Here is a 23,583-nt window from a genome sequence, read left to right as displayed (position 1 = left end):
AGCAAATCCAAAAAAGAGGGGATATATGTATACGTAGAGCTGATTCACTTCACTGTACAGCAGAAACTAACAGAACATTGTAAAGCAACTATACCTCAATTTAAAAAGAAAAACCACTGTGACCATTATAAAAATAAATAAATAAATAAACAGCAGATTTCAGAGACACCAATGGGTTGAGGAACCAAGGGCATAATTAGTATGTGATACAGAAGGGGCCAATCCCAGGCTGAAAAGCACACTGTTTCAGTTTAAGGGAATACAGACCATCCCTGACTTATGACGGTTTGACCTACAATTTTTCAACTTCAAGATGGTGCGAAAGCGATACACATTCAGTAGAAACTGAATTTTGATCTTTTCCCAGGCTATCAATACGCAGTACCATCCTCTCTTAAGATGCTGGGCAGCAGCAGTGAGCTGCAGCTCCCAATCAGCTGTGCAGATCACAAGGGTAAACACTGATACACTTAAAACCATTCTGTTTTTCACTTTAAATAAATTACATGAGATATTCAGTACTTTATTATAAAATAGGTATTGTGTTAGATGATTTTGCCCAACTGTAGGCTAATGTGTGCTGAGCACATTGAAGGTAGGCTAGACTAAGCTATGAAGCTCAGTAGGTTAGGTGTCTTACGTACATTTTCGAATTATGATATTTTCAACTTACGATGGGTTTATCAGGCCGTAATCCCATGGTACATTGAGGAATACCTGTATTCCAACCTCCAGGAAATAGCAGATTTGCAAAGAACAGTCTGGTAACACGACCAATGTGAACTTAGACATTACTTGTCTCTGAGAAACCTATAATGCTGCCTCACTTTGTTTTTTGTTTGTCTGCTTTTAATATTTGTCTGCGCTGGGTCTTAGTTGCGGCACGCAGGAACTTCGGTGCCGCATGCGGGATCTTTGGTTGCAGCATGTGGGATCTAGTTCCCTGACCAGGGATCGAACCCAGGCCCCCTGCATTGGGAGTGCTGAGTCTTAGCCACTGGACCACCAGGGAAGTCCCTGTTTGTTCGTTTTAAGCCTAACCTTCACAGCCATTCACATGAGGCAAGTAGTTCAGAGGCCTCTGGTTTACATCACATACTGGAAATCAATAAACTTGAGTTCAGCAAAAATTTGCTGGGGTCCTCTCAAAGCCAGGCCCTTTGCAAGTCACTGATAGATCAGGGATGGTGGGGCTCTTTCATTCACTCAAATAGTAGACATTCAATAAATGATGAGTGTATACCAGGGGACTCCTATATCCTGAAGATGGACAAGCTAGACAAGACATGCTGTTCTCATGGAGCTTACATCCTAGTAGGGGGAGACAGGCAGTAAACAGCTAAGCAAAAAATACAACATCAGAGATAAGTGCTGTGAAGAAAATAAAACAATAATGTGATAGCGAGGGTGACTGGGGAGGGTAGCCCTTTTAGTCAAGACATCTCTGAGGAGGTAACATGTAAGCTGAAATCTGAACAATAACAAGGAGCTCGAAGATCTGGGGAAGAGCATTCAGTACAAAAGCACAAATCAGGAACCTCCCAAGAAACTCAAGAAGCAGAAGCACTTACAACCCCAAGCAGAGACCAAGCCACAGAACGGAGATCCAAAGTCAAATGCTCAAGATAATTTCCAGGCTGAGAAAGGTAACAATCCTCCTGCCTGGAGTGCTTTTACACTCGCTGGGGTGAGGCAGAAGAGTTGGTAAGAAGTGGTGCAGGGGCTTCCCTGGTGGCGCAGTGGTTGGGAGTCCGCCTGCCGATGCGGGGCACACGGGTTCGTGCCCCGGTCCGGGAGGATCCCGCATGCCGCGGAGCGGCTGGGCCCATGAGCCATGGCCGCTGAGCCTGCGCGTCCGGGGCTTGTGCTCCGCAGCGGGAGAGGCCGCAGCGGTGAGAGGCCCGCGTACCGCAAAAAAAAAAAAAAAAAAGAAGTGGTGCAGACCTGGTCTGAGGGGGAAAAGAACCACCAGCCCTCCATTACCACACACCCCAACGTGCAGCCACGTGTCCCTGCTGGAAGAGGCTCCAATCCTGTGACCTAACCAGTTTCCATTTTGCTTCTCTTAGTGCATTGCCATAACTAGAATTTTTGTTTATTTCATGTAGGGTTTTGTTGGTCCTTTTCCAAGTATCAATTAAAACTGTATACCAGCCTCCACTCCTTGGAAATAATTAAATGAAATGACAAAATGACGTGCCTGATTTTTTCAGCTAGGTAATGTACTGTGATTTGCATCTGTTAAAGGACTTTAAGTCCTGAAGCTGAGCCATCTGGGACAACTGAGGTGATTTTTGTTCTGCCTTGGCTCCTGTGGATGGTACACCATAGCCAAACACAAAAGTGGACTAAATGCTTCATTCTGCAACATAGTCCCTTAAGAAAACTGCCCTTTGTGATGCGAATGTGTTCACCTTTTGCTCAAGAATTCAATGCGAAGGTCCTTTTCTCTGTTGTCTAATTTTTTTATATTGGCGAAATTCCCTTTACCTTGCTGTTACATAGGTTTTCTTTTTTTAATTTACTTTTTATTTTATATTATAGTTGATTTACAATGTTGTGTTAGTTTCAGGTGTACAGCTAAGTGATTTAGTTATATATATGTTTTTTCTCAGATTCTTTTCCCATTTAGGTTATTACAGAATATTGAGAAGAGTTCCTTGTGCTATACTGTAGGTCCTTGTTGAGGTAGGTTTTCTACAGACCTCAAGAGCAAATTATCTGTGGTTTAAGAATAGATTTTTGGATTAAAGTCCTTTTTTCCCCTATTGGGGAAAGGGGCAGTCTAGAAAATAGCCTTAATCAATGCCCAAGCGAGGCACCTTCTAGCACAACTCTCGCTTATTTAGCGGTTACAGTAGCGTAATCTGTGACTTCCATGCAGACATGTTATCAAAGGCTGTGTGTGATATTAAAAACAATATGGGATGCGGTGTTCCTGAAGCGACAGATGAGGGATTTTGGCCGTGTGGGAAGTGAACTGCGGAATTCCTCCCCTCGGTTCCTAAGAGGGGCTCTGAAGTACACAGATTGGGTTGCACAGTGCGGCCCTCAGGGGTGGAGGGCAAGGGGACGAGCCAAGGACACCAACCCCAGCGCGCTTCGGTGAAGCTCTGCGCCGACCGAGTTCGTAAGGTTCCTCGGCCTCGCCTTTCCAATCACCCACCCCAACCCGAGGCCGACTCTTAAGGGTAGGCAGTTCCCTTGGGGCAGCGAGTGCAGGGAGCCCACGCGAGCCCTCCACCTCCCTGGGTTCTACGTCTACAGGTGATTGAACCGGGCGGGAATCGAGATCCGCATTAGCCAAAGAGAGGCGGAGAGCTCTCCGCCGAACAGCCGATCAGAGCGCGCAGGGCGCGGGCACGCCGGCTTCGATCCGGGTTCCTGGGGGCGGTTCGAGGGAGGAGGCGGGGCTTGCGCGGCCGCGTGGGCGCAAGTCGCGCGGGAGGGAGGGAGCCTGAGGGAGGGGGCGGGGCCGCGCCTCCCGCGCCGCGCTGGGCCCTCTCGGCCAATGAGCGGCGTCCACATGCCGCGGCGGCGGCGAGAGGGGAGGCAGCAGCGGATAAATGCTATTAGAGCAGCCGCCGCGGAGCCGTCCCCGACGCCACCTCCTTCCCCTCCGCTGCGGTTTCCTCTACTGCTGCCGGGGGTGCAGAGCTGAGGGGACAGGGCGAGCGCGCCGCGCATCACCCCGCCGGCTCTCCTCCGTTGCTCCGTTCCGCTGTCAGGGGTCGACCGAGCGCCCCCTCTACCGGCCCGGGCGGGGCCGAGAATCACCTCAGGAGCACGGGGAGGGGGCCTAGGGGCCGCGGCCTGCACTCCCGGCGGGCGGTTGAGGGTGAAGGAGGCCCTCCCTTCTGACGAGGGGAGGGAGGGTCGGGAGGCCCCCCCCCACCGTCCAGCTGTGCCCGGGGCGGGCGCCGGCGAGGGCCGGGCTGCGAGAGGGGCGGTTGCTGGGGGAGGGGGTGCGGGGTGATTTAGCGCCCGGCGAGGCGGAAGCGGCCGGAGTAGGAGAAGGAGGGGGGAGAGACCAGTCCGCGCCTGGGCGCCCGGGGTGGCACGAGCCCGCGGCCCGAGTGCGAGGCGGAGGCGAGGAGGCCGCGGGGACTGGAGGCGAGGCCGGCCGGGCCCCCGCAGCCATGGAGAACGCGCACACAAAGACGGTAGAGGAAGTGCTGGGTCACTTCGGCGTCAACGAGAGCACAGGGCTGAGCCTGGAGCAGGTCAAGAAGCTCAAGGAGAGATGGGGCTCCAACGGTAGGTGCCCGGCGCCGGGGCTGCAGCGGCGCCGCGCGGCTAGGCGCGGGCCCGAGAGCCAGGAAAGATGGCTGACTGAGCTCCACCTCGTGGGTTTCGGCTCCGCGCCTGACTAGGGCTGCAGGCGGCGGGTTGAGCCCGTGCGCCGGCCCTGCGGGAGAGGGGTTGCAGGCTGGGGGCTCCGGCGTCGGGTCTGCGCCTCCTCTCGACTTCCTCGCGGCTCCAGCCCTTGACCTTCCCCGCACGCAGCTAGCTCCGCGGCTTCTCACCAGCAGCAGCCGGCCCCGGCGGAGGGAGGGATGAGCCTCTTGCATCTGGGTTGAGCCCTGCGAGACATTTTCTCGTCCCTACCCGGTTTATGAGGCGTTGTAGTTGAGAATGCCTCTGACCGTTCTTGTACTACCCAAAGTTACACATCTGGCAGAAGTGATGACAGGGCTGAAATGACTCCTTGTTTCAGGAGACTTACTTAGGTGGTGATGAGATTTCACGTTTCGGAGTAGATCAATACAACAAATACTGCATATTTTCTTGAGGTACCATTTTGGTATGGTTTCTGTTAAATATGGTTGAATGTTCATATATCTAGGTGCGTCTTTCAAAGGCAGTGATAATTTAGTAATTTTTGTAAAGACAGAGTGCTAAAATGTTTTTTTTTCCCCTCTCTTGACACGTTGCCTGGTGAATTTCTACATTCTACAGAGTTACCGGCTGAAGAAGGTGAGTAATCTTAACACGTTTCTTCCCCCACTTTGTGTGCTGATCTTAAGATGACATTTACAACAGATATGTTTCTTTCTAACAGGAAAAACCTTGCTGGAACTTGTGATTGAGCAGTTTGAAGACTTACTAGTTAGAATTTTATTGTTGGCAGCATGTATATCTTTTGTAAGTATAAAGAAATTTACTTTCCAAAAGTTGAGACTATACCGTAGATGAAAAACCAGGAAACAAATGTCTGTTGAGTGAGAACATTATATTTGGAGATTTAAGCTGTTTCTTCATGTTTTGTGTGGGGTTTTTGGGTTTTTTTTTTTGATTCCCTAGGTATTTTAAATTTATAAGTAAAACATTTGAAGCCATTCGCGTACAGAAAATAAATGGATGTCTGACATTGGCAGTGCAGTTAGAGATTGTTCCCAAATGCGGCAGGCAGGGTCTTATAAATTCTTGTGGTTTATCAGCTTTTAATATCAAAAAGTTCTTTATTGGAAGGCCTTTTCTGTTTTGGGTTCTTCCGTTGTGTAAGATCATTCTAAGATGATGTTGGGCTCTTTGTAGTCTGTAAATAGAACTTACAAAAGGAATATTCCAGTTGCTCTCCCTTCCTGGTAATGGCAAGGTGACAGTTGTTTCTGACAGTGACAAGAATGATGACGGCAGTGATGGCACCACTGTTGACCAAATTTGGTCACTGACCTTTAGGGTGGTAAATTTATCTAAATTGGACCCCTGTCTTGAGTGGCTCCTAGGTTGAGAGAACAAGGTTTAGTACAATTGGTTCTAGATCTTAAAAGAAAAAAAAAAAAACTTTTCATGTTCTGTATGTGCTTACCAGCTTGAGTCCTGTATGGTTGCTAAGAAACTGGTGAAATGCAAAGAACAGCAGAAGAAAGGTGATGGGGGTTGGAAAGGATAATTCTAGGTTATTATTAACATTTTTTTTGTGTTCAATATTGATTTTTTTATTGCATTTTTTTTCTTGGGCATTGGACTTCGAAGTTTTCCTAAAAATGGTCATGAATAGGACACAGATGTTCCTAATCCTAACAGCATGAGATGCCTTTTGTTCTTAAAGTACAGTATTCTGTTCTTATAAAAACCAAGATGGGAAGTGAAATTCACTCAGTGCGATAACTTGTTTCAGGCTTTGCAAACTTGACACAGCTTCAAGATTTCATTTTTGTGTGTTTGTAAGCATGCAGGCCTCAGGGATCTACCTCTGTCTTTATTGACAACCTTACCCTAGAGGGCTATTTTGAGAACTAAATACATGAAGCAGTGGGCATTTCTTTACTTTCGGTGAAGGGGAAAACTTGGCAAGAGGTGAACTTTTTTGGAGTTTCTGTACGCAGATTCTGCCATGAGACTTTAATATGTCATGCCATGTTAGCCAAGTGATGTGTAGCTGTTAATAATTAATTCCTCACGAATGTTTTCTACGGTTTTCATTGAATAAAATTAAGAGAGTATCATAGCAAATCATTAAGCATCCTGAATTAGTCACTCCATACCTTATACGTGTCTGTTTTTCTTGGTTAAAAAAAATTCCTCTTCAGTAAGTGGCTGCTGCTTTACCAATTCAGATAAAGGAATAGAGCTCTTTGATTAATTAGTTTCAATACATTGTCGTGGAACAAAACAAATAATGTGTTTGAGGTAGTATAATGTTTATGTTTAAGCTGGCTACATAATTTTAAAATAGTCTCAAGCTTGGTAGTTTTAATACTGGGCTTCAGTAAGGTCATCGGGGATCTCTTAGAAGTTAATCAGCTGCTATATACAAGAAGAGATAAAATAAATTTTTATTGCGTTATTTTGTGTGTGTAATTTAAGGCAGTGTTGTAACATCGGTGGCCTTATTTCCAGTAGACAAGCTATTGACTATTTGGGTTGTATAGGATCTCTTGAGTGGCCAGTTTGAGTGACTTTATATTAATATTTTGAAATAATGATGTGAGTTTTACTTTGAAGTAAGGAGCTTAAATCTTCTGGGCATTTTCAAATGTTTTTTTAAAATTATTATTATTATTTTATTTTTTGGCTGTGCTGCACAGCTTGCAGTATCTGTAGTTCCCTGATCAGGGAATGAACCCGGCCGCAGCAGTGAAAGCCCCGAATCCTAACCACTGGAGTGCCAGGGAATTCCCTCAAATGGGTTTTTAAATAAAAGCTTTAATTTTGTTGTAAGGTAGGATGTTGGCTTTTTATAGCTTTTTAGAGCTATATTTTGGAGTTGAAATTTGAGTTACCTTTTTGGTAACTACGTGGAGTTATTGCTTAGGAAATGAACTATGTTACATTTTTATTTTATGGGTTGCTAAACAGAAAAGTTTAAACATTTATTGTTTAGGAAGTACTGTAACTTAATTTGCTTTGTTTTGTTTGATCAAGAAATTGCAGATATAAAACTTGTTGATTTTCTTCATGTGGGATTAGCACTACTGCTACATTATGCTTGACCCTTTTCATTCCACATTTCTTTACCTTTGAAAAGAGCACTGAGTTTTTTGTGGTAGTCAGTTCATTCCTATTCGTTTAAAAGGAAAAATGGTAAAATATACATGCTCTTATGGAGAAGCAGATAGGCAGTTTTTATAATCTATATATGATACATCATCAGGTTCTGCTCAAGTTAAGAAATACTAGGCTTTAGTGATATATTTCAAATATCTAAGTAGTAAACTGTTAACCATAGTTAATATTTTGCGTTGGCAGAAAGTAGAAACAGCATTAATGTTTTATACGTGTGACCTGTAGGGATAAAGTTTAATTAACTTGTCACTTGGGTTGGAAGAAGTGAGCTATATATCTCCCATTGTATGTGAAGTAACATTAGAAATTCCTTAACTTGACATTCAGTACCTTCCTATCCTTTTCACTTTTTCTTTCCATTCCCCTTGTTCACCACCTTTCCCTTCATATAACACATCATATGGTTGCTTAATTGGAATGCCTGTTCTTTTCTCTCTTCCCTGCTTTGTTAGGAATTGAGCACCTTAGGTACATGGCACAAACACTGGGGATACAGCATGGAACGAAATACACTGTCTCTTACCTGGAGCTGACGTTCTAGTGGAGACAGATAAAAGTAAAATATATAATAAACTGTTGGATTGGAGATAGTGCTGTGGGAAAAAATAACATGGTTGTTGGTGGCGGAATAGGGGAGCCTGTGGAAGGAGTGCAGTTTTCAAATAGTGCGGTCAGGAGAGGTGTCTAAGGTGACAGTTAACCTGAAGGAAGTGAGCTTGAGGACCATATTTGTCTCATCTGTCAGAATCATAAAGTCCTCTCTGGTAACACAATTTGCATAAGCTTCTCTACCCTTCACCCCCATTTCCCTATCTCAGTTACTTAGATTGACCCTAAAATGCTAATAAAACTTTCTTAGACCAGGGCATTTCTCAACTTTGATTTACATTTGAATAATTTGTCTTTTCTTCCTACTGGAACCTTTGAAGGGATTCTTAATTCCTTTTAGAACCTAGGTTAGTGCTGCTTTTCTTTACTTACTTAATTAATTTGTTATTTATTTATTTATTTTTGGCTGTGTTGGGTCTTCGTTGCTGCGCGCGCGGGCTTTCTCTAGTTGCAGCGAGCGGGGGGCTACTCTTCGTTGTGGTGCGCAGGCTTCCCATTACGGTGGCTTCTCTTGTTGCAGAGCACGGGCTCTAGGCGTGTGGGCTTCAATAGTTGCAGCACGCAGGCTCAGCAGTTGTGGCTCGTGGGCTCTAGAGTGCAGGCTCAGTAGCTGTGGCTCACGGGCTTAGTTGCTCCACGGCATGTGGGATCTTCCCGGACCAGGGCTCGAACCTGTGTCCCCTGCATTGGTAGGCGGATTCTTAAGCACTGCGCCACTAGAGAAGTGTCCCAGGTTAGTGCTTTTGAGTTAACAAATATTTGGATGAGTTTGTGTTGTAGCATTTTCAAAATACATGAAATTTGTTTACTCTTGTTTTCTCAGTAAGATATATTCAAGAAGTATTTGATAATGTAGTGATTTTAAATTTTTCCTGTGTTTTCTTTTAATTATTTTGAAGGACAAAATGGGCAGTTTACTGATTGGTTTAAGTAATTTATTTAGAGCCTGTCTTTAAAATATGGTTTGAAAGGTGAATGTGTATGGGGTTTTTTGTTTTCTTTTAAATAAGATTGTATTTTCAAATCTGAAAATATTGAAGAGTGTTTTCACATAAGCTTTATGTCTGGTTCACAAGAGAATCTATAGTCTAATTCATACTATTCTTTTTATAATGGCTGAAAGAATTTTTGTTTCTCACTTCAGAAAATTGCTATAACACTTATTGGTGATACTTTCTTATTTGTTTCCTCTTTTTAAATTTCTTGATGTAAATTTTTTCCTTCATTGAACAAATGTTTGAGTGCCCTAAGGCATTGCAAATTTCTAAGGATACAAGGAGGAATGCAGACCTGATACATGTTTTAAGACCCTCAGTCTTAAGAATGTGCTTATGATCTCTCATTTTCTTCTTAAGTTCTTGTTAAGAGCTCTGCACATTATCCTAACGTGTAGATAACTGAGTCATGGTACCGTGACTGTCTCCTAGTTTATACCAGAACATCCCTTTTTACTTTGGATTAAAATTTGCTTAATTCATTAAACCCCGCTCTCTGGCATCTTTCGGCTGTACTCTCAGAAGTTATGGTGATATACAGAGATCAGTCTTCCATATAACAATTAGAAGATACCCTACCCTGTCTAAAGTAACCTAGCAAGGGAATTCCCAGTGGTTAGGACTCTGTGCTTTCACTGCCAGGACCCAGGTTCGATCCCTGGTCAGGGAATTAAATAAATAAAGTAAAATAAATAAAGTAACCTAGCAAGTGTTTACTTTGAATAGGATTGACAAGTTTGAAACTTTTGAACTTGCCGTAGCTGGATACTGTAAGCCCCAGAAGTACTGTTCCTGTATTAATAGTGCAAAGCAAAGGAAGAAGAAACACTATGCCTAAAATTATACTGCAGTAGCTTTTCCTTCCACTTCCCTTTGATATTGTTAATGAGGTTGGTTACCTTTTTGCTCTCTTAATGTTTAAGTTCATAGACTGCCAGGTAGGGACTTGTACCTTAGACGTTGTATGAGATTTTGTTTTGTTTATTCATGCATTTATTCAGTAAATATATAGTGAGCATCAACTATGTACCAGAGACTCTTCTAGACCCCTGGGGGTAGAATAATCAACAAAAGGAAATACAAACAGATAATCCTTTATATTCAACCTGTTCTCAATAAAGATTTTTTAGAAACATTCTCTCTGCCCCCTGTATATTTTGTATAACTTCTGGTAACCATAATTATGAACTGACTGTACTATAATGCTAATAAGACATAGTAATTTGTCACTCATCCAGTTTCCCACTTCACTACCCTCTTCCCCATCTCATGGGATCTTCCATAGGTCAGCATCATCTTCCCATTTACGCAAGAGAGGTTTTCTTTTCAATAGAACAAAACCATGAAGGACTGCACCATGTGGTTTGAACATGATTGACTGGATTGATTCTTAGCAGTAAATGAAATACGGTTCATCTTTGAGTTGTAGCACTTAATTCTTTGGGTTATTTGTGGGTTTCAAAATATTTTTTTAAATATTAGAAAATTGGTAGTTGTCAGTGTTAAATAGGTTCAGCACTGCCCTTCCACACTAAGAGATTTGCCCACTAGTTTCTCATCAGGCAGTAATTATACATTGTCCAGAACCCTCAAATAACTATGAATGCCTGTGTTTCTTACACATAAACATTTAAAGTCACATAGTGGAAGAAAATGCTACTTCATAATACAGATGAGGGTTATTGCATTATGGATAAATACCACTTGTGCAAAGGAACCACACATTTCTTGAAAAGTAGAGGTTTGCTTTGATAGTCCTGTCACTGCTTGCTTTCTTTAGTCTTTTCCTTTGTTCCAGCTTATGTGGATATTGCTTTAAGTTTGTTCCTCCCGCCTAGCTGCCAAGAGGGAAATTCATACCCGATTTAACAAGGTGTGAAGCTTATCTTACAGTTGCTAATGCCTCACTGACCTTTTCTAAAGGTCCTAGTTACTCTTCAAGTTGAGCAATTTTTCTCCCCCAAGAGCTAATTAAGTTTCTTATTTCTGATAGCTCTCCTTGGCAAATGTTTGAAAGGCTAGCATCAAAGCAGCTGTGATCTTGCATCTATCAAAATTTATAACTTCCTAGAGAAGTTTTCATCCTGCCATTAGGCCTGGCCTTAACACCAGGAATGCCCAGCTGAAAGCTTGCAGGAACAATTTATATTCATTCTGGTGTTCTGCTTGCCCTGGTTCATTGGCTGTCAGTGGTGATTGGCGTCTTTCAGGACCTGGCCTTGGGTCTCCTGTTTTTTTTCCTGCTCAAATTGATACGATATTTCTTTTGTTGGTGGTATAGTGGTGAGCAAAGCTGCCTAACAAATTGATATTTGTTGTTAATTCATCGTTACCCTCATTTACTTGCAAAATTCATGTTGGGTCTTACCTTAATCATCTTTCTGGTTGTTTGCTGTTTGTGTCAAAGCTCATTTTATAGTGTTCCACTAGGTACAAATGTAGTCGTCAGATGGCTTCATTATTGCCATACCTCATATCTGACAATATTAAAAAGTATCAGAAACAGTGCTTTCATTGTTTACTGAACAGATCTTTTAAAGAAAAGATTTCATTGTGGAATATACAAACATTTTAAGCAGTGTTAAAAGGCAAAGGCAAATCTTACCTCCCAGACTGTATCATAAGATACCTTTAACATCCTTTTTGGATTGGCAGTTTTCCACAAAAATTGGTTGTTAAATTTTTAACCATTTAGATGCCTCTTTTACTATGTTGTTTATTTTAAGATTCATTGTGTTGGATTCTCTCTTCTTAGGGTTGCTCAGTTAGAAAGTATAGTGTGGCTTGTGTGAGCTAGAAGTTAATTCTCTGCTCATTTTTCTTGGGACAGTGTTCTGTGCCCAGGTATAACATTTTTGGATTTATGTCATCTCTGAAGAGCTGTGTTCCTGTACTAGATATCCTATGGAGGATAACCTTCAAAATACATTCCTGATCGCAGAACAACCTTGCAGTAATGACCTTCAGCAACACCACTGAAAATACATGGGACATTAGCAGTTTATATACTCTAATTTTGAGTCAATGATTAAGTTGTTTTTACTATTAATTTGTGCCACATAGGTATTATTTGATGTGAATATTAACCAAATTAACAAAGTTTCATGATTGCCTTTTGCTTTAACAAAATCAGGAATTTGTTTTATTTCTTTTGAAAAATATACACAGAAAATGAATGGAATTTAGTTCCCCAAAAGTATTTGTTTTGGATTTTAAACCAATTATTACATGAAAAAATAAATTAGTTCTTAAGGGTATTATTAAGAAGTTGATAGTTTTGAGTCTTAAGAATTATTGGGAACCAGATATAAGCTTGTTGTTTATGTCATTACATTTTGCTACCTTTTGTTTCTAAGGATGGTAAGAAAAGAAATTTTATGTATCATAATAATTCCTTTAATGCCAGCCACTTTTGTTGTAAGAACACATTACAGTTCTAACGCGTGCCATTTCTCTTTTAGGTTTTGGCTTGGTTTGAAGAAGGTGAAGAAACAATTACAGCTTTTGTAGAACCCTTTGTGATTTTACTTATATTAGTAGCCAATGCAATTGTGGGTGTATGGCAGGTAAGCAAAAATTCCTGTATTGCAAAATTTTGGTAATTTACGTAAGTGATTTAAACTGTTAAAACAATCTGTGGAACTACATGTGTTCTTTATCTATTAATTTATTTAATGGCAAAATTTTAGACCTCATGCATATATACTTTGCTGTTAAAATTGCTCATCCTTCATGGTAGCATGGAATTAAGAACAGTGGATAAAGAAGCTACTTAAGGAAAACCAGAAAATTTGACGACCAGTATTCTCTTTATATTTTCTAGCTGCTTCCTATGAAAAACTTTTATTCTCCTTGGGGGGGGGGGGGGGGGGGTGTGTGTGTGTGTGTGTGTGTGTGTGTGTGTGTGTGTGTGTGTGTGTGTGTGTGTGTGTGTATTTAGCTATAAAAATTGTTTAAATCCTAAATAATTTTACCTTCAGAGCATATTCCTGGCTATTTTCCCTTAACTGCCCAGTACCCAGGCCTTTCTTATTCACAGAATGGAAGCTGATTTTACTACAGAAACATAACGGGATCACACGTCTGCCCCATATTTGCATGATTGGTCTTCTGCAGATAGCTAGTTTGAGAATTTAACTTTTTTAAGACTATGGATCTTTTAGGTTTTTGTTTTTGATATATTTTAACAAACCCAGACTAATATTTCACATTCATCTTTTTATTTGTGGCTGTGTTGGGTCGTCTTTGCTGTGTGCAGGCTTTCTCTAGTTGCGGTGAGCGGGGGCTACTCTTCATTGCAGTGCGGTGGCTTCTCTTGTTGCGGAGCGCAGGCTTCCGTAGTTGTGGCTCGGGGGCTATAGAGTGCAGGCTCAGTAGTTGTGGCGCACTGGCTTAGTTACTCCGTGGCATGTGGGATCTTCCTGGACCAGGGATCGAATCCGTGTCCCCTGCATTGGCAGGCAGATTCTTAATCACTGTGCCACCGGGGAAGTCCCTCTCATTCATCTTTTAAGTATTGATCTTTTAGATGTTTGATAGATATAGTCACCTCTTTCAGGACTAAAATAGAGTGTATCTGTCATTCTTAAAGTGGAAGCATCTTATAAACATATTTAATCCTATTGGAATTGTAAACTTCTGATCTTATTAATAAACATGAAGGCCTTTATGTGGTGAGCTCATTTAGAAGGAAGCCTACTTAGAAGAAATTTTTAATTGTGCTACATTTGATTTTTTTAAATTGCTTTTATTTAAATAGAAACGATCTTTTTGTGAATAATTTAGGCAAAAGAAACAATATATAGCATTAGATTGTCCTTCTCAAGTTAGTAATATGCATTTTTAAATTAATTTATGTCAGTTACGTAGTAGATAACTCATACATATTCCCATTTCATGCTTAGAGTGATTTTGTAAGGCAGATGATATTCCCATTGGACAGATGTGACATAGAAGTTCAGAGTGATTGACTTATCAAAGGCCATACAGATAGTACATACATAGAGTATCTGGGATTTATATCCAGGGTCAGGCTGATCTGAACTCCAAAGTAAAATTTTACAGCAATTTTCACAGGACTTTTAGATATGTCTTAGCTTAAAGAAAACAGTAATATTTTTGATGGATATCCTATTACATAATATACAGAAGGGTATGAGCAATAAATACTATAGGGTTCTTGCTTTCTCGAAGTAATGAAAGTTATAATTATAGTGTAAGGTAGTATTTGGGAGGGGTGGGGCATGTATTTCTGATCAGTGTCATCAAGGAAGGCTGACAAGCAATTGGGGGAACTATAAAGAAATAGGACTTTTGTGGGTGGAAGCTGGGGAGAATATTCCAGAGAGGGGGTGGCATGAGCAGAGAGGTACAAAGTGTGTTTGAGGAATGACACTTAGACCTATTTAGGTTTGACTGGAGGAGGTAGGAGTTGTAACTTTTAGAACAAAGGAAACCTTAGAAGGTCTTCTAAGTTTTTGTTCATAGTAAGTTAGGTATATTTATTTTTCCCCAAGCTGACCTGTTTTTTGTTGTTTGTTTGTTTTTGTTTTTTTTAAATAAATTTGTTTATGTTTGGCTGTGTTGGGTCTCTGTTGCTTCACGCGGGTTTTCTCTAGTTGCGGTGAGTGGGGGCTACTCTTTGTTGAGGTGCGGTGGCTTCTCTTGTTGCAGAGCACGGGCTCTAGGCGGGTGGGCTCAGTAGTTGTGGCTCACAGGCTCTAGAGTGCAGGCCCAGTAGTTGTGGTGCACGGGCTTAGTTGCTCTGTGGTATGTGGGATCTTCCTGGACCAGGGCTAGAACCTGTGTCCCCTGCATTGGCAGGCAGATGCTTAACCACTGAGCCACCAGGGAAGTCCCCCTGATTTTTAATGTGGAACATTTTTTTTAAAGTCTTTATTGAATTTGTTACAGTATTGCTTCTGTTCTATGTTTTGGTTTTTTGGCCACAAGGCATGTGGGATCTTAGCTCCCTGACCAGGGATCGAACCTGCACCCCCTGCATTGGAAAGCAAAGACTTAACCATTGGACCACCAGGGAAGTCCCTCCCTGATTTTTAATAGAAGCAAAATACAGTGCTCCTGGACATCTTAATTTTGGTCAGTCTAATTAAACTCTACCTGACATGACCTCGAGGAAGGAGAAATAAAACTGCCACAGTTCATAAATTCAGGGGGGAAAATCCTGAGGAAAAAGTAGTTTCAAAGTTGAATAATTGAATAGCAACGATGCTCAGAATTTATTCTTTCTACAGTATCAGTAACATTTGAACTTAACCTGAAGGACCTTTTAGCCAGTGACATTAATTTGAGTTAGATATGCTGGTATTTCTGTTAATTATAAGGTGATACAGATAGACTCATTCTTCAAGCAGATCTGATTGGGATTTAAATTATTCTTATCATGAACTTTCCAAATTTAAGGTTTCCTGTACTTTCTCAGGAATGCATACATAAAAAGTTAGACACATGCCATTAGCTTTCAGTTTTGTGTCATCTAAATTCTCTTTAAGCAGGTTTGGGGACTTAATTTTTACCACAGTGTGAAAAATCAGATTGCATGTTATCGAGCATAAATTTTATCCAAATGTTAAACTGAAGAGCTTTAGGTTGGAGAGCAAAGATGTGAGAGAAATGAAAGAATTATTTCCTTTGTCCACTGAGTAACCTCAACTGGGCATGTGCTTTGTAGATTTGCTCCTTCTAATGGCTTATTTTCTTTTTTTTTTAATTAATTAATTTTATATTTATTTTTGGCTGCGTTGGGTCTTCGTTGCTGTGTGGGGACTTTCTCTAGTTGCAGTGAGCACTCTTCGTTGTGGAGTGTGGGTTCTCATTGCAGTGGCTCCTCTTGTTGCAGAGCACGGGCTCTAGGCACGAGGGCTTCAATAGTTGTGGCACACGGGCTCAGTAGTTGTGGCTTGCAGGCTCTAGAGTGCAGGCTCAGTAGTTGTGGCGCATGGGCTTAGTTGCTCCACGGCATGTGGGATCTTTCCGGACCAGGGCTCAAATCTGTGTCCCCTGCATTGTCAAGCGGATTCTTAACCACTGTGCCACCAGGGAAGTCCTAATTGCTTATTTTCTAAAAGGAGAAAAGGCAAATTTCACACATACTCCCCCACCGCCCCACAAAGGAACTTTCCCTTAGCTTTTTTTTTTTCCAACATGGCTCATTTTAATTCTGCATCTTTCATCTTGAAATTAGGAAATAAAAATTGTGTGTCGGGCTTCCCTGGTGGCGCAGTGGTTGAGAGTCCGCCTGCCGATGCAGGGGACACGGGTTCGTGCCCCGGTCAGGAAAGATCCCACATGCCACAGAGTGGCTGGACCCGTGAGCCATGGCCGCTGAGCCTGCGCGTCCAGAGCCTGTGCTCCGCAATGGGAGAGGCCACAACAGTGAGAGGCCCGCGTACTGCAAAAAAAAAAAAAAAAATTGTGTGTGACTAAGTCTTGACATGTTTATATATAATATTATGGTAAATATGGTATGTGACTGGCAGTGCTTCCGGCCACTTACTGGTCTTTAGTACTGGTGAGAGATTTAGAATTTGTGAGACGTAACTGGATTTTCTTAATTCATCACTCAAAGCATTCACTATGTGCCAAAACACAATCTAAGCATTTTACACATAGCTTGTAAATCCTCACAACCCTTGAGGGTGGGTACTGTTAGTGTCCTGGTTTTGTAGGCCATAAAGCTGTGTGTCATATTATCCACAGTCACATAGCTTTTGAGTGCAAAAGCCTGTGTTGAGCCTGGGCAGTCCAACCCCAGACCATCACCTTTCATGGGGGTCATGATTGATTTAATGATGTGAGTGTGTGAAGCTGAAGGTGAGGGCCATGTTGCCCAGTGTGCATAGGGACAGCAGGTTCTAATAACTGCTTCTTTCCATTGATTTTTATCTCCTTACCCTTCTTCGGGTGCTTATTTTTTCATTTTTAATACAAAATCATAAGGGCCTAATGTTATTACCTTAAGATGTGAATCATTTATTACAAATGTCATTAATATGCATCTCCTGTGTTTTTTCTTTTTAAGTTTAGTTTACAACTCTAAAATTTGATTCCTAGGGCCAGAAACACTTGGCAGTGGCAGGCTGTATTTACTACTGTTATCTTTTGTTTTCTTTTTTACAGGAAAGAAATGCTGAAAATGCAATCGAAGCCCTTAAGGAATATGAGCCTGAAATGGGCAAAGTGTATCGACAAGACAGGAAGAGTGTACAGCGGATTAAAGCTAAAGACATAGTTCCTGGTGATATTGTAGAAATTGCTGGTGAGTTCAGTTTGTCATTTTTATTTTAGGTTGTATATCTGAATACAGTCCTTTTCTGAAGGCTCATACTTAAGAGTTTTAAAAGTTAGGCTCGTGTATCAATTACGTTAACAGATTTTTAGTGCTATCCAAACAAATCAGGTTTTCTGTAAAATTTTCAAAGTGTTTTGGCACCTCCCTTCATGTTGATGTGTTTATCTTTTTTTTTTAAACAAGGTGTTTTGAATTATTGTGCTTATTACTTTTAGTACATTGTGGAACACTAGTGCAGGTGAGATAATGAACTTAATCTTGATTTGACAGTTAGTTGTAGTGAGCAGTTTGTAGAATACTAGTTAATGGCTACATAGTTTTTCCTGTTTTGGTTCTTGGCACAAATAGGTCAATCTTGGAACCATCAAACCTAGTTGATGGCTAAGGGTAATCTCATGACTTTAAAAGCTCTACTTAAGAATACTTTGACATAACACTGAGCCGGGGATCTAGGTTTGGGCTTTAAAGAGTTAGTGAATCCACTGCAATGCCAGAGCTCTACACAGATCTCAAAAAGGTCCTCTTTCCTATAGGTCAATGCCATGTTTTCAGGCAACCCAAATGCCCCTGGAGCCAATCAGAACTGTGTAATCTTTTTGCTGGGGAATTATTACATTGGGTTATTCAAATCATTGTGGTTTTTCACACCCTCCTGAGCTCAGAATACTTGTTTTCTTTTTGTGAATTGTCTCATAGTAACACCTTTACACTGACTTGTGGGGAAATTGTGCTTTGTCTTACTCATTGTAATGAGAATTCAGTGCTGAGTCTCCTGGCCTGTGCTCTGCAGTTTTGGTCTTTGAAAGTAAATTACCGGGACTTCCCTGGTGGTCCAGTGGTTAAGACTCTGCCCTCCCAATGCAGGGGGCCCGGGTTTGATCCCTGGTCAGGGAAACTAGATCCCGCATGCTGCCTGGCGCAGCCGAAAAACAGAAGAAAAACAAAAGTAAATTACCTTGTCATAGGTCTTCCAGTAAAAGAATAGTGTTGCCTGTGTACCCACACGTTGATTACTTAGGACAGCAAAATTTGTATAAATGACCTAACAGCTTGCTTAATAGTGTTAACAAAAGTACAACTCAGAATGAAGTGTTTTGGCCAGTGGATTTTTTAAACTTAATTTTGACACAATTTCAGACTTAAAAGTTGCAAGACTAGTAAGAGTTCCCATTTAGCTTTTACCCAGATTCTCCAAATGTTTGTTATCACATGTGCATTATCCTCTTTCAGTCTGTATCTATACATTCACACATTTTTGTCTGAACTGTTTGAGAGTAAGTTGCAGAAATGATGCCTCTTTACTCCTAAATACTTGAGTGATTATTTTATAAAATTTGGAGCATTCTTTTAATATGATTCTAGTTAACTACTGAAAGTAGATAACAGTATTGTATCAGTTTTTTTAATCTGTAGACCTTATTTAGATTTAACCATTTTGTCACCATGGATTTTACAGCAAAAATATGACTTAGGGAATTCTGGTGGTGATGTAGGAAGTAGGTCAGAATGGGAAGGCTGGAGATAGGTAAGGGTTAATGAGAGCAAACAATAACGAAGGCTGTAGCATTAAGAATAATGAGGGGAAGATTTTGAGTTTATAAGTAGGAGTTTTAAAGCAAGGGTGCACATCAGAATTATCTGGGGACCCTCCTTAAAAGTTTTTACCAGGTCTCAACCCAAAGTATTAACTCTGAATCTCCCTTGGGCAAGGAATTACAGCCATGTATAGTTTGAAAAGTGAGCCTCAGGTTTAGGTGCCAAGCAACAGGTTTTGATAACTTAATAGATATTGGGGTGGATGTGAAGTAGGGTGTGGCATCAAAGATACTGGCAGGATATCTAGTTTAGGTGCCCGGGTGGTGATGGTGCTAGTAACTGAGGAAGGAAACATTAGAGGAAGATAGTTTGTCTTTCCACAAATATATATGTGGTCAGTGCACTTGCAGGTCACCTAAATATTGCACAAGATTCTTTTTGACTTTGTATGTTTTCCAGTTCTCCAGCTTAGTCTGGTAATATACTTTCAGCCTGTCAAATTAAGATATTGTAAGAATTTTTTGTGCTACTTAAGCTATTTCAGTATATTCAATGTATCTGAAAACTTAGAGAAATCACCCCCAAAGTGTTTATCCTTGGTTTGCATCAGTAGATGGCAGTGGTTTACAGCGTCAGAGGAAACTGTAACCTTGATCCTCAAAGCATCATCTTCCCTTTTGAAGGAATAAACTAAGACCAGCTTCTCTTCAATGGAGGTGGTTTTGGTTTCTCTTTTCTCTGAATTCTGGTTCTCTCCAGTCTTTCCTGTCTCAGTTAGTCACTCTTACCAACTAGTTAACTGAGAGAAACTTGGGAATCATCTTGATTCTTTCCTCTTTTATTCTGTCTCTAAGACCAGTTGATTCTGTCTCCAAAACACACCCAAATTTGTTTACTACTTTTTCCTCAGTCACCACACCAGTCCCACCATCACCTCACACTGACATTGTCATTGTGTCCTAACGAGCCTCTGCCTTCCTTTACTGTTTTCTTTCCACACAGAAGCCAGTTTCCTAAAGGTCATGTTTATTCACTTGCTAAAACACTTCAGTGGCTTCTCTCTTGCACCAGAAATATAAATTTTTTTCTTTGACCCTAAATGACCTTGCATTGTATAGCTCCTGCTTGCTTCTGTGATTTCATCTTATGCAACTCCCTATGCTCTAGCCATGCAGGACTCTTTTTTTTTTTTTTTTTGGCTGAGTTGGGTCTTTGTTGCTGCGCTCGGGCTTTCTCTAGTTGTGGCTAGCAGGGGTTACTCTTCATTGCAGTGCGCGGGCTTCTCATTGCAGAGCACAGGCTCTAGGTGCGCAGGCTTCAGTGGTTGTGGTGCGTGGGCTCTAGAGTGCAGGCTCAGTAGTTGTGGTGCACAGGCTTAGTTGCTCTGTGGCTCGTGGGATCTTCTCGGACCAGGGCTCGAACCCGTGTCACCTGCATTGGCAGGCAGATTCCCAACCACTGCACCACCAGGGAAGCCCCACTGCCTTTCTTTTAATATTCAAAAAAAATATTAAAACATGAGTTTAAATTCCTCATCTTAGGTGAATCTACTTATTACCAATAGTAATTGTTCTAAGCAGTACACATTCTCAACCCTATTCCGATTTCACCTGTTTTTGAATCCTTTGTGAGGAGTCTAACAGGTCCTGATAGTTAACACTTTTTTCCTCCAACTCTTCCCCCACTGTATACTAATTGCTAAAAGCATATGCAATGCTTGGACATTGGGCTCTTGTATAGTATTATTTTTTGAATTTTGACCATTCTGAGGGATGCTGAACAGAGGTGGTAACTAGTTTTAGATAGATACGAGCAACTAGTTTTAGATAGATATGAACATTTTATTAAACACTATTGTCATACTACTAGGCAACGAGCAGACGTGTGTCACACTGATCATTGTAATCTTGCTGAGCATGTAACAAGCGCTCAGTGAGTAATAAATGAAACTTGAAATCAGAAGTATGGAGTAGGTTTAGCTAATGTAAACCTGCTTATTGTGCAGCTTCTGTGCAGAATAGATAATTTGAAGTCTCTGTGCTTAAGTTCAGTAATAACAAAGCTTGAAGTGTGTGCCAGATATAGTGATAAACTTGCTAGTGCTTGGTTTTTAACCATCAACCACTCTATGGGGTGCATACTGTTAGTCATATTTTACAATTGAAACTGAGTCTTTGTGGTTTATTGCTTCTATCTTCAACTGTAGTTAATTTGCTAGAGAATATACAGTATCCTTAGTGAATGTGTACATATTTCATATATCAATTTGTTGGAGGCCTAGTTTATAATCTTTTAAAAACAGCTTTATTGAGATATAATTCACATGCCATAATTAATATTCACTCCTTTAAAGTGTGTAATTAAGTGTTTTTTAGTATATTCAGAGTTCTACAGTCATAACCACTGTCTAATTTCAGAACATCTTCCTCCAAAAAGAAAACCCTATATCCATTAGCAATCACTTCCTCTGCCCTTCTTTCCCCAGTCCCTGGCAACCACAATTTTTTTTTAGGGATTTGCTTATTCTGGATATTGTATATAAATGGAATCATACAATAAATGCCCTTTTTAGACTGGCTTCTTTCACTTAGTATATTGTTCTCAGGATTCATTTATGTTGTAGCATGTATCATATAGTTCATTCATGTGTATACTGTATTCTTTATGGCTCAATAATATTCCATTGTTTAGGTATGCCACATTTTGTTTATTCATTCATCAGTTCATGAGTGTTTGAGTGGCTTTCTCCTTTCTGGCTATTACGCTACTGTGAACATTCAAGTACAATTTTTGTGTGAACATATGCTTTCACTCTCTTAGATATATACCTAGACATGGAATTGCTGGAGCTTACGGTGACTCAAAGTTTAACATTCTGAGGAACTTCCCAACTGTTTTCCAAAGTGATTGCATCATTTTACATTCCATCAGCGATGTATATAGGTTCCAGTTTCTCCACATCCTCATCAACACTTGTCTTTTTTTAAATTTTAGCCTTGAAGTGTTATCTCATTGTGATTTTAATTTGTACTTCCCTAATTTCCTAATGATATTGAGCATCTTTTCATGTGCTTATTTTCAATTAGTATGTCATCTTTGAGAACTGTCTAAATCCATTGGGTTTAGTTGGGCTGTCTTTTTAATGTTGAGTTGTAAGAGTTCTTTACATATCCTGGCTTATCAGATAGGGTTTGAAAATTTTTTTTCCCGTTCTGTAGGTGTCTTTTTTACTTGACAGTGTCCTTTGTAGCATAAAAGTTTTTAATTTGATAGAGTCCTATTTGTCTTTTTTTTTTCTTTCATTGCTTGTGCTTTTGGTGTCATATCTAAGAAGCTATTCTGTGATCTCATGTCACCAAGATTTTGTATATGGTGTGAGGTAGGTGTCCAACTTGATTTTTTTGCATTTGGATATCCAGTAGTATCAGCACCATTTGTTGAAAAGACTTCTTTATTGAATTGTCCTGACACTCGTCAAAAATCAATTGACTTCATTTTCCACTGCAAATTGACTATTATTCCATTGATCTGTATGTCTTTCCTCATGCCAGTACCACACTGTCTTGATTACTGTAGCTTTGTAGTAAGTTTTGAAATCACTAAATTTGAGTCCCCTGGCTTTGTTGTTTTTCTAGGTTATTTTGGGTGTTCTGAGTCCCTTGCATTTCCATATGCATTTTAAGTTTAGCTTGTTAATTTCTGCCCCAAAACCCTGCATAGATTTTGTTAAGAATAATGTTGACTCTGTAGCTCAGTTTGGGGAATATATACATCACAGTAATATTAAATCTTCTGATCCATGACCATGGGGTGTCTTTATGTTTATTTAGGTCTCGTTTCTTTTAACACTCTGTTTTCAGCATTCAAGTCTTGTACTACTTTTGTTAAGTTTATTCCTAAGTATTTTATCGTTTTTTGTTCGTTTTTTGCGGGGGAGCTATTTGTAATTGGAATAGTTTTCTTAATTTCATTTTCAGATTGTTCTTTGCTAGTGTATAGAAACACAGTTGATTTTTGTGTACTGATATTGTACCTTGCAATCTTGGTAGACTCTTTTATTCTAATAGTTTTTCAGGGGTTCCTTAAGATTTTCTCTATATGAGACCATGTCATCTGAAAACAAATATTTTTGTCTTTTCAGCCTGGGTGCCTTTTCTTTTTCTTGTCTAATTACCCTGGCTAGACTCTCCAGTAGAATGTTGAAAAGAAGTGGCAAGAGTAGAAATCCTTGTCTTGTTCCTGGTCGTAGGGGAAAAGCATTCAGTCTTTTACCATGAAGTATGATGTTAGCTGTGGGTTTTATAGATGCCCTTTATCATGTCGAGGATGCCTGATCACAATTTTAATTTTTAGGTTGTCAGTATACTCTTGTTTGGTCTGTTCTGGTGACTTTTCATGGTGGTTATGTATTTAGATCCAAATTAGAAATGGTTAGTTTTGCTAGATTACTAGGACCAGTGGGTCACTGAACTGGGAAAGATGTAATCCTAAGGCATTTAAGTGAATTATATGGAACATTTTGGGAAAACATATTGTGACTGCTTGACCTGGGCCAGATAAATAGGTATTTATTTTATTCAGACTTTTAATTCTATACACGTTGAGGCTTTTTAACTTCTA

The 23,583-nt window shown here is 40.6% G+C and overlaps 1 protein-coding gene across 2 annotated transcripts in view; it reads left to right on the top strand.

The window, feature by feature from the left end:
- The first annotated feature begins 3,516 nt into the window (after positions 1 to 3,516).
- Positions 3,517 to 23,583, top strand: part of ATP2A2 (ATPase sarcoplasmic/endoplasmic reticulum Ca2+ transporting 2) — a 61,340-nt gene continuing 41,273 nt past the window's right edge. For both annotated transcript variants that reach the window (XM_079942204.1, XM_079942203.1), the window contains exons 1-5: positions 3,517 to 4,257; positions 4,960 to 4,977; positions 5,063 to 5,145; positions 12,578 to 12,682; positions 17,256 to 17,394. In XM_079942204.1, the coding sequence (XP_079798330.1) occupies positions 4,140 to 4,257; positions 4,960 to 4,977; positions 5,063 to 5,145; positions 12,578 to 12,682; positions 17,256 to 17,394 (463 nt within the window). In that variant the 5' untranslated portion in view covers positions 3,517 to 4,139. The remainder of the gene's footprint in view (positions 4,258 to 4,959; positions 4,978 to 5,062; positions 5,146 to 12,577; positions 12,683 to 17,255; positions 17,395 to 23,583) is intronic.

The sequence above is a fragment of the Stenella coeruleoalba genome (genome assembly GCF_951394435.1).
Source record: "Stenella coeruleoalba genome assembly, chromosome: 14".
NCBI classification, from domain to species: domain Eukaryota; kingdom Metazoa; phylum Chordata; class Mammalia; order Artiodactyla; family Delphinidae; genus Stenella; species Stenella coeruleoalba.
Note: the sequence above shows the minus strand (reverse complement) of the source record. Positions and strands in the feature narration are given on the sequence as shown.